The sequence below is a fragment of the Apaloderma vittatum genome, unplaced genomic scaffold, assembly GCF_000703405.1.
Source record: "Apaloderma vittatum isolate BGI_N311 unplaced genomic scaffold, ASM70340v1 scaffold12825, whole genome shotgun sequence".
NCBI classification, from domain to species: Eukaryota; Metazoa; Chordata; class Aves; order Trogoniformes; family Trogonidae; genus Apaloderma; species Apaloderma vittatum.
Window position 1 is genome coordinate 33,516 of NW_009716616.1, and position 10,320 is coordinate 43,835.

Consider the following 10,320-nt stretch of genomic DNA (forward strand, 5'->3'; position numbering starts at 1 on the left):
GACTATGTTATTTATTATGTGTACTCTAGAAAGAAAATAAGCAAGTTTCTGCATTCAGAATATAGTACATTTACATAAACAGGCAATCAGTAACCATAATATGCAGCTACACTAGGGAAAAAAAACAACAAAAAAACCTTTCCAAATGCCATCATTAACATTAATCTTTGCAATATTCATCACGGCAAATCACAGTAGCCAGTCTCGCACTGAATATTCTTGGATTTACTTGACGCTTCTGAAAAGATGTAAGAACTTACCACATCATCGCTCCTGGCTTCCAAGAGGGCTTCAGCAGAGCTGGTAGGGCTGGCAGCTGTCATATGGTCCAGCTTCCAGAGCCACGTAACAGCAGACTTTACAGTATGCTCAGACACAGGAATGGGTTTCTGTTGCCACTTCATAAGGTCCTGAGCAGCCCTGAAAATTACATTAACTGTAAATGAGAAATAGTGACAATAGTGCTGGGAGAGCAAAAGAGTGGAGCTCTGCTATTGTTACTATTCTTTCATATCCTTAATAATTGCCAAAAAAAACCCAAAACCAGATACCACATCTAGACTTGCAATAAAAGAAATAGAGAAAAAATAAAGCCCTTAGAAAAACACTCCTGAGAGAGTTAAAGAACTTTAAAACCAGTTTCTAATTCATATCTCCCCTTAATATAGAAAGAACATGTTTTAAAATACATGTATGAAAAAAAAATCTGTTTTCCACAGGTCTCTTTCCACAGCTTGATGCATGACCTTTGTGTCAGACCTTTAATTTTCTTTGTAGTAAGGCTGATCTTTATCTACCCATCCAAATAAAGCTTGTGATGCTAAACTTTTGGATATTTTAAGTGATCAAAGGGCTTAGTCTTAACGGCAGTAAAAATCCCAGAAAGCAAATGAAAAACCTAACTGGTTCCAGTATGTGTGACATTCCATCAAGCACTGTTTTGAAGAGTTTAATGAAAATATAAAAGACAAGTGCGTTTTCAAAGATTCTTTTAAATTAATACTTTATATGGTATATTGTACTTTGCATCTCTCCTGAACAAACAAAAAATCAATGAACACAATTATTGTGCCTCAGTTTTGATTCGGCTTTGCAGATAATTTTCAAAGAAAATGTTTTATGTTCTTCTCAAAAGCTGTGGAAGTTATCTTCTACTTTTCTAATCTCAGTTGTATCACTATCTAGAAAATTAAGATAGGGCACCAGAATCAAATCTGTAGGACAGAGTTTGGGTGAAACGACTTTAAGAATTACATTGAAGTTGCAAGTTACCATTGTGGAAACAATTTAAAAACTATATGACCTAATTTATGCATTATTTTTTCATAGTCACAAAATTCTACTTATCTATCCAAACTCAAGCTTACTCATTCAAACTTTTATGCATATAAGAGAATTTGTGTGGAGATGTATAAAACTGAATAGCTGCTTCTATTTTTCTATTTGTAACTAAATCCAAATTCAGTTATTCATGTTAGGGAACAAGCGCTTGTCTTTTGTTATGGAAATCTCGTATTGTTTCCCAGTTCTGCTACTGATTTCTGTGACCATGGAGATCTATAGAAATACAAACGACTATGCCTGTGCCTATGGCACTTGGAGGTGTGTACATTTAGCTGTAAGGCAGAAACTTATAATGTTGAAAGACACAAGACTGTCTTAGCAGATGGATGGTACCTCACTGTTTCACTCTGTAACACTTCTGTGCCTGAAGAGCATTGCTGCTCCAAGTTGCTATTTCCAAGTCTCCCTTACCTTTCTGTTTTTATGTGCTACAGTTGTAGAAGGCATATATCAATATTTGGGTTCTGTTAGTATTTATCTGTTTTTCAGGATAACAATGGTTTCCTGTGAAATGGAAGTAGCAAGCTTAGCGTGACTGTAGGTGAAACTTGGTGAAAAATCTATAGATATTACCATATAGACAGCTATTATTCTGATGTGAATCAGAACAATTTACGCTACAGAAGGTACATTACCCAAACACGTGTCTATATTTTATGCAACTCCTTGTTATTCTCCAGTACTGGGCAGACATGGACTACTCTGTTCAGCCTGGAGAAGAGAAGGCTCTGGGGAGAACTTACTGCAGCCTTTCAAAAGGGGTTTATGAGGAGTCCTATGACGAGAGGCTGAAGGAACTGGGATTGTTTAACCTGGAGAAAAGGAAGCTGAGGGGAGACCTTATTGCTCTCTACAACTACCTGAAAGGGGGTTGGAGAGAGGAGAGCATCAGCCTTTTCTCCCTAGCAGCAAAGGACAGGACTGGAGGAAATGGCTGCAAGTTGTGCCAGGGGAGGTTTAGGCTGGATATGAGGAAGAAGTTCTTCGCTGAAAGGGTCGTCGGGCATTGGACCAGGCTGCCCAGGGCAGTGCTGGAATCATCATCCCTGCAAGTATTTAAACAACGTGTTGATCTGGTGCTTAGGGTTTAGTGGTGAACTGGCAGTGCTAGGTTAATGGTTGGATTCAATTATCTTAAAGTGTTCTTCCAACCAAAGAGATTCTGTAATTCTGTGATTCATAGAATCATAGAATGGCCTAGGCTGGAAGAGACCTTAGAGATCACTTTAATCCAGCCTCCCTGTCGCCAGGGACGCCACCTCTCGACTAGATCAGGCAACACATGGGGACCGAATGGGAATCAAACCCACCACCTTGGCATTGTTAGTGCCACGCTCAACTGACTGAGCTAAATTCTTATAAGAAAGATGGGAACAGGCTTTTTTTAACACGGCCTGTGGCAATAGGACAAGTGATAATGGTTTTAAACTAAAAGAGGGTAGATAAGGCAGAAATTTTTTACCATGAGGGTGGCAAAACACTGTAACCTGTCACTCAGAGAGGTGATAAATGCCCCATCCCTGGAAACATTCAAGGTCAGGTTGGACCAGGCTTTGAGCAACCTGTTCTAGTTGAAGATATCCCTGCTCATTGCACTGGGGTTGGACTAGATGACATTTAAAGGCCCCTTTCAATCCAAACCAAGAATGGTTTTTCTATGATTCTGTGATTATTGCTGCTTACCGAATGAGGTTGAATTTGGCAATTTGAGTCACCTGTTCCACAAGTACCATAGAAAGTGCATCCCGACATAGATCAAATTCAGCTGATGACACAGTGCCAAAATCCAAAACAATGACAATGCATCGTTCTTGAATCACTCCAAATATCTGCCGGCTCTCACTGGTTAACCATTCCATTCGCTGCTTATATAGTTCAATAGCTCTCATTAGACAATCCACAAAATGAAGAATCAGTTCTTTTTTGGCTGTCAGCTTTATTTAAATAAGGGAGAGAAAGAAATTGAACATCAAAACAAATAATACAAATGCAGCCCCAAGCTTAGCACAGCTGCAGTAGCTAGATTCCAAGTGCCAGATATGCCAGCCAAAGTAGCAGTGAAAACAACCCATTTTTCTTCCACTGTTTCAAGAGAAAATACTTGACAAATGCATCTAAGCTATAAAGAAAAGACATTGCATTTTGTCCTAATTGCTTTTCATAATCTTTTTATATGAGCATGGGACAGTGCCAGTGGGTTGTCTTACTTGTCTGTCTTAAGACTGGAGCAATTAGAATGAGCTGAACACAGGCTAGGATCTAGAAAGGACTGCAGAGCAGATGGGTGAACAAACAAGGACACAGAAGCTCTGTGCCTTCTTATACTAGAATTTTGACTGGCTCTTAAAATTTTTTACAGCAATACAAGGGAGCATAGGGTTTGGTTCTGGGGCACTTCAAACTCCATCTTGTCTTTAGCATTTGAAAGGAAAATGTAAAATGCTTCCTGTTGGTACTATTATTTCACTAACAATGCCCAGTATTACAGATTAACTATTTGTGGGTAGGTTCTTAGGCAAATTTAGTTCAGAAAACTGCAATCAACAACTAAAACTTCCCATACGGTATCAGTAAAATAAGAAAAGCCTGTATGCAGTATTAAAAATAAAACCAGCAGACCCTCCGTGTGAGTACATGTGTACATGTTTACCATGCAAAAAATTCACTGTTGTTTCCAGTAAAGACTTTCCTCCAATGTCTCTGACCCATGCAGCTAATTTACCCTCTACCTGCTACCTCCAACTACCTTTCCGGGACTAAGTACAAAACCTTGGAGATACAAATGTGTTTAAACAAGAACATTTCTTAGGGAGAAGATACCTCGTGTATCAGTCTGCACATTTCCTCCTTTTATTTGCATTTTTCTCTGCTCTTTAATGTCAACTAGGGCCCTGTAATGTGCCTCTCAGATACAGTGTCTCAGGCTGTTTGCCAAAGGAATGTAGGCCTGGGAAGAAGCACTTAGAAAACCCAGTTTCCTCCTATGACAGCCAGACTCATACAAAGAAGTTTATTGCACTATACTGCTCAAACTCCATTTAAAATAGAGCAGTTTTCTTGCACCACCCCTTCACTTGTAGTTGGCCAGTCCTGACTCCTGTTTCTCTGAGGGCTGGAAAATTTCTGACAGTCCAGTCTAAATTTATTCATGGCAGTTCATACCCACTCATTCTTAGACTAGCATGCCTTTCAGTATAGAAAACCATAACTTTCCCTATCCCTGTAATTTGCCTTTCTGTAGCCATTCAAGGGCAATAACGCTAACCTTTGTCAGTCTTCTTCAGTCTTACTTACACCCATCAACATCAGCCAAGCCCTCTTATAAGATCAGCACGCCACTGCAGTTCATCCTCCTAGCTCCTTCCAGTATCTCTTCTGGTTTGAACTGGTTCTTCTCAACCTGTGGTAATCGTGTACAATATTGCACACAATGGCCTACCTTAATGTTACCAGAAATGTCTTTCCTATTGCTCAGAAAGTCCTAAGATAAAAAGACATTATGTAAATACTTCACATGGAATTAACAAGAAAAAAATGAGAGAAAAAGACTTCCTGAAATGGTTCTTTCCCCATTTTTAAGCCCAGAAGTGACTCTAGTTATCAGAAAAAAATGACAAGCCACTTGCTTTTGCAAAATCCTTTATGAATTAACTCTCTCCCCTCCTTGCTCACATGCGTATCTCTTCAATCAGACTCCATCCTCTTAACAATGGAGCTGCCAGCAGCTGTTGCTAAGACATTCCTTAGAACATGAGCCTGGGCAGAGATCCAGCTAGCTGCCTCTATAGAGCAGGCTGAGCCTTTTGTGACCTGCTGGCACTAAGCAAAGCAACGCTTTGCATAGGCAATGACAGCACATTATGTCTTCTTATTTCAGCATCTGCATTTGTTTTATTGACTATGATTTTATTTTTTTTAACTCGGCTGAACATCTTCTTTTTATGTGTTCCCTCTTTCAAGACAGGGTAAATGTTGCTTAGAAACTGCAGGCTTGTCTGGAAAGATTTACTGCAATGCTGCACCAAGGCAAAAACATAGGACTGCAACAAAAAATGATAAAGATATCTAGCTTCTTTGCCACTGATTGTTATCATGAACAGTTGGACAAAACAGAAGAAAAAAACCCCCAAAGATCAACAGATAAACTTCCCACAAAGAATGTAAGTATTTCATGCCATGGGGAGATATTTTAGTCATATCATTCTGCTGCAGAGGTAATAATTTCTAAGCACACAGAAGAAGTTACCACAAGTCAGTTACACTTACATTATACATGCTGCCATCTTGAGCTCTCTTGTATTGAGGAAACAGACCATCTGCATACCGAGAAGCCACAAGTTTCCCCAAGGTGGTCACATAATCTACAGTAAAAGTTACAAAAGATCAAGTTACTAATCATAAGGATTACTTCAAATATATTTTTCAGGTTGATGTGCATACCATCCAGGAGTGAGGCTCCTGACGTCAGGAAACCTGAGAGAAATTCTAGTTATGTTTTTGGTTTATAATTTTTGATGTCTATGTCTATGATGGGGTCCTGAGGGCACCAAAAGCCCTAGATTGTCTTGACCAGCTTCACCTTGAGTTTCCACTCACAGGGCACTCAGGCCTGAGCCCTCAGCCTTGGCTTTAGCTGTGTTGTAGGTGTATCTGTCTCAAATTCTGCTAGTGGACCTCTTTCCTGGACTGACCTCTCATCCCTGAATTACAGTCTCCAGTTCTGTGTCCTGGATGTGGCCCTCAGACTTATGCTGTGGCCTTATCTTCCATCTTGCCTCTGGCTCCATCTCCTGCTGCTCCTGGCTCCACTCCCGGCTGGACCCTGAAGCAGGTGGTTCATCATCTCACCCTGTCTGGCACTGTCTGTTGTCACTGTTAGCAGCACCCTGCTCTGTCTGTGATGCTCAGGTGATGCGAGACTGCATCCTGGTCACTGAGGACACTGCCTGGGCTGTGGTCCCCTTTGGCTCCTGGATCATTTTCTCCCCCAGAGCAGCTCTACTCTTGTTGCTCCCTGCCAGTTTAGTCAGAAGAGGGGAAATCCCCCACATTTAATTATTTATAGGCCAAAAAGCTACATAGGACTTCAATAAATGAAAGGTTTAGGCAATTAGACTTCTGTATTATCCATTTACCTCACAACAGAACTTTCAAATATTTGTCCATCAAACAAAATACAAAATCTGGTACAGATAATGCTGTTCTCTTACACAACTACATGGGTGCAGAAGTGGGTGCAACTAAGGAAAAGGTTACACTCTACTCTTTCAGCAGCTAGAAATCTTCTGCAGGATCTCCTCTGACGGGAAAACATTATGGGTAAGAATATTTAACATCACAAAGCAGCTATTCTGTACAGCATGCTGCCCTGCTAAGCTAGTACATTCTGCTCCTAAAATTACACTTTAACAACATTAATGCTGCTTAACAGCTTCTTCCTCATCTACAGCATACAAGATTTCAGGATCTGCACTGTTGATTTTTGAATGCCTCATGGACATAAGCCAGCCAAAATCTTAAATTATGCAATCTAAAACAATTGCAATACATTTCAACTGCTACTTCTTAGGAGGCAAGCTGTTCAAAGAAAAGAATACCCTACCATGCTCTGCAAAGCACTATTATGGTAGCGATTAATAATTATTAGCAAACTCTTCCCCTCCAGCTGTCAGATAACTGCAAAGGAACATTTTCCTGTAGCCTGACTGTGAATGAAGAGCAGCCTGAATTCTAATCAAATTTAACTGATTCCTTCAAGCTGGATCCCTGGAAATAATATCCTATTCCCGTGCAGATTGTCCAGCCCGGATTATCAACTAGTAGCTTGCAGATTATGGCGTGGTATACATTATATTTACCACCTACAAGTGGACAGAGATCTTATGGCATGTTATTTTCAGCAGCAAACCCCAGCTATAGCTAAACTGAAGAGGATTTGAACTAGAGCCTAGGGTACAGCAGCCGTACAGTTGAGTAATGAATGTCTTTCTCAGATCCTAAGTCATTCTCGGATCAAAAGGAGACGGAGTTCCTCAGTCCTCTGAACTGGCAATGTCAGCAACTGCGGATACAACATCCCTTTCTGCCATTCTCATAAAAGATTAAAACCTCCAGGGTGCAAAATGAGTGGGACCTGACAGACTATTCAAAGTTGGCAGTTTTATTATTATTCTATTATTGATTTGTCTTATACCTTTTCTGTGCCGGAATCCAATCTGTGACAAAATCTGGAGTAAGGACAACTTGTTTCTTTTGAGTCCATGATGTTGAAGCCATTTAGACGATGAAATGAGGGGTTGTACATCTGTGTCCCACTGACTGACTGCCAGTCTCTTTTCCTTCTCCTTTGATTTCTTCTTGTGGGCCTTGTAGGAATCTTCAGGATATTGTGTGTGCTTTGAATCAAAGGCAGCTGTTATAAAGAGAAATGAGGAAAACACATTTATACTTTAACCAAACAATTCACTTAAATTGTCTCCTTTCTTTACCAGTGGTACTCTGTATCCATACATGTCATTCCTTGTTTGTTTGGTTTTTAGTTACACTGAACATTGCTCTTAATTTTGAAAGCTTCTCTGAGTCCTACACATCTGCTTGCTGCTATTTCCTTTTATTCAACCATATACATTTACCTTCAATTCATTAAAGAAAATGTCTCTTGTATGCTGAAATCCAAGTCCAGTTTGCCAAAAGGCAATTCTTCCATCTCTCCTGAGTCTTGAGAATCAGAACTCATAATACGTACTCAAAGATTGCCAGACCATCACTACATAACACATTAAAGTGTTATGCAATAAACGAGGATTTCTCAACATTTATGTATTGAACTCCTACCACAGGCAACAGCAGCGCCAGCAGCAGATCCTGACTTTTTTGCAAGGCTGGTGAAACTCCCTCTCCTCACATCATTTACGTCAAGTGTAAACGATGGTTCTGGCAGTAGCTGCTCTAGGCTCCCACAGATCACGTGCATGCAAAGGAAATCATGGACACAAAGGTCCAGATTCATTCTAAGTTCTACAGAACAACAAACACATCTCGGCCCCAGTGTATGGTTGGCTGGGCTAGCTCCACTTGCAGCTGGCAGCAGAGGCAGCCCAGAGTCTAGAGTAGTTCCAGCAGAAATGGAAGCAACGACAACAGCAATGCCTCTGTTCCTCAGCACAGTGGTTCTAGGAGGAAAGCATGGAACCCATGCAAAAATAGTCCTGAAATACTCACAGTCACTCCAAGCAAGTCTCTTAGATGGATTCCCAGTCATGATAGATATCTTGATTGGTAGCCTCTCTTTGCTTTCTTCTTAAAACCCTGAGGAATTATTACGTTTTTTAAAAATTAAAGTATTGCAGTGAGTAGGTTGATATGAATGGCAGACCAGCCAATAATAAAACGCAGAAGGCTGAGAGAAAGATTTTCCTAAAGAAACAGAAAATTCTAAGTGAAAAAGGATAGCTGGTTCCCATGTGAAGAAAGGCTTAAGTCAGATTTGACAGGGAGCCCCATACACAGGAATGGAGAAGTGGGAAATTGGTAATATGGTTTCCCTTCCTTCTCTTTTAATTACCATAAAAAGTAAACAATATGAAAGTTTGCACGCAGATATGCTAGAAAAACGAGTGTAATGTCAGTGTAGCCTGCTGCCAGTTGTATTATATTCTATTATTTCTTTGCATTATACCTTACCTTTGATATAATCCATTTTATGACTAAACCTGAGAGTATCTGAGACACAATTTTGTGAAAAGATTCATAACTTTGCCTATAAGACTGCACGATGATTCACAAAGAAAAAAAAATTATGTGTGTATACATGTACATGTATGTGGTATGAGGCCCAACTGTGAATAAGGCACAACATATGAATAGAAAATAAAATGCCAGACAAAGTAAGGTAGCATATATTGACTGAGTTCATCACTTTGAGACATTGTGTTTTGCCATTTACTTTGTTCTTATTTTAATAAATAAGATGAATGAATGAGGGATATTTATGAATCACTAGCAGGCCAGCTGCTAGCTACTGTCATCAAGCAGATTTTCCTACAGGAAAAGCAAAAATGGAATAAAATAATAACCCCAAGACTTATCCTCCTCCCTATTTCTTCACTGCGGAACTGAATGTGATATTTATTCCTCTACTATGTATTTAAATACCCATATGAAAACATCCAAACCATTGAAGATTTTGCCCTGCTCCTGCAGAAAAACATAAACAGCGCGAAAGGCAGGAAGGACTTTAAAGAGGACTCTGTTCTGCACCCTAACACCCCAGGCATTGGACAGAAGATGCCCCCCAGCAGCACAACCCCCAACTAGCCTGGACTTTGTGTCTGCGCAAGTAAGGAGGAGACCTTGCGCAGAGGAGCCATGGCGGGGCACCATAGCGACCGGCCACAGTGAGCCACCAGACTTGTGCTGTTCCCCTCTCAGGCTGCAGAAATAACCCCACAGGGCTTTCACGGTAATAGCTGAGACACGTTCCGAGCAGCAGCCTGTGCCAGTGAATGAATCCCAGGTGCCTTCTCGTTTTCCAGATGCCCAGGGGTGTGGCAACAGGTTTTGCCTTGCGTTAGCCTCCAGCACCAGCCCCGGCTGCCTGAACAGCAGCTGGACGCGAAATGCCAGCTCTGTATGAGATAATCAGCACTTCAAAGGAGACGGAGCAACTTCCAAGAGAAACAGCGAGTTTACTTCAAGCCTTGGAAAGGTGAGTTCAAAACCAATGACAGGTGGGATAACCATCAGCCCAAAGTCTGAACCAAAACAGTTTATTTTTGAAAGGTGAACGAGAGTTCATCTGGGCACCTCTACCTTTCTGCTCTGGCCAGCGCAAACAATCTGCTGAAACCTCCACTCACGGTTCGTTGTTGTTTTTAACAGACGCCACAATGTTTGCCCAGACTGTATGACAGGACAGCGAACACTTTGGGAAAACCCGCGGGCCTCGCAGCCTGAGAAGCCGCCTAATGGTACCTG

The 10,320-nt window shown here is 40.9% G+C and overlaps 1 protein-coding gene across 1 annotated transcript in view; it reads right to left on the bottom strand.

Annotated features, from left to right (window-relative positions):
• VWA3B (von Willebrand factor A domain containing 3B) overlaps positions 1-8,605 on the bottom strand; it is a 41,917-nt gene extending 33,312 nt beyond the window's left edge. The window contains exons 1-5 of the mRNA XM_009869613.1: positions 8,566-8,605; positions 7,538-7,756; positions 5,611-5,705; positions 3,028-3,278; positions 261-420 (exon numbers count right to left, since the gene is read on the bottom strand). Coding sequence (XP_009867915.1) covers positions 261-420; positions 3,028-3,278; positions 5,611-5,705; positions 7,538-7,756; positions 8,566-8,605 — 765 coding nt within the window. The remainder of the gene's footprint in view (positions 1-260; positions 421-3,027; positions 3,279-5,610; positions 5,706-7,537; positions 7,757-8,565) is intronic.
• Positions 8,606-10,320: the final 1,715 nt, after the last annotated feature.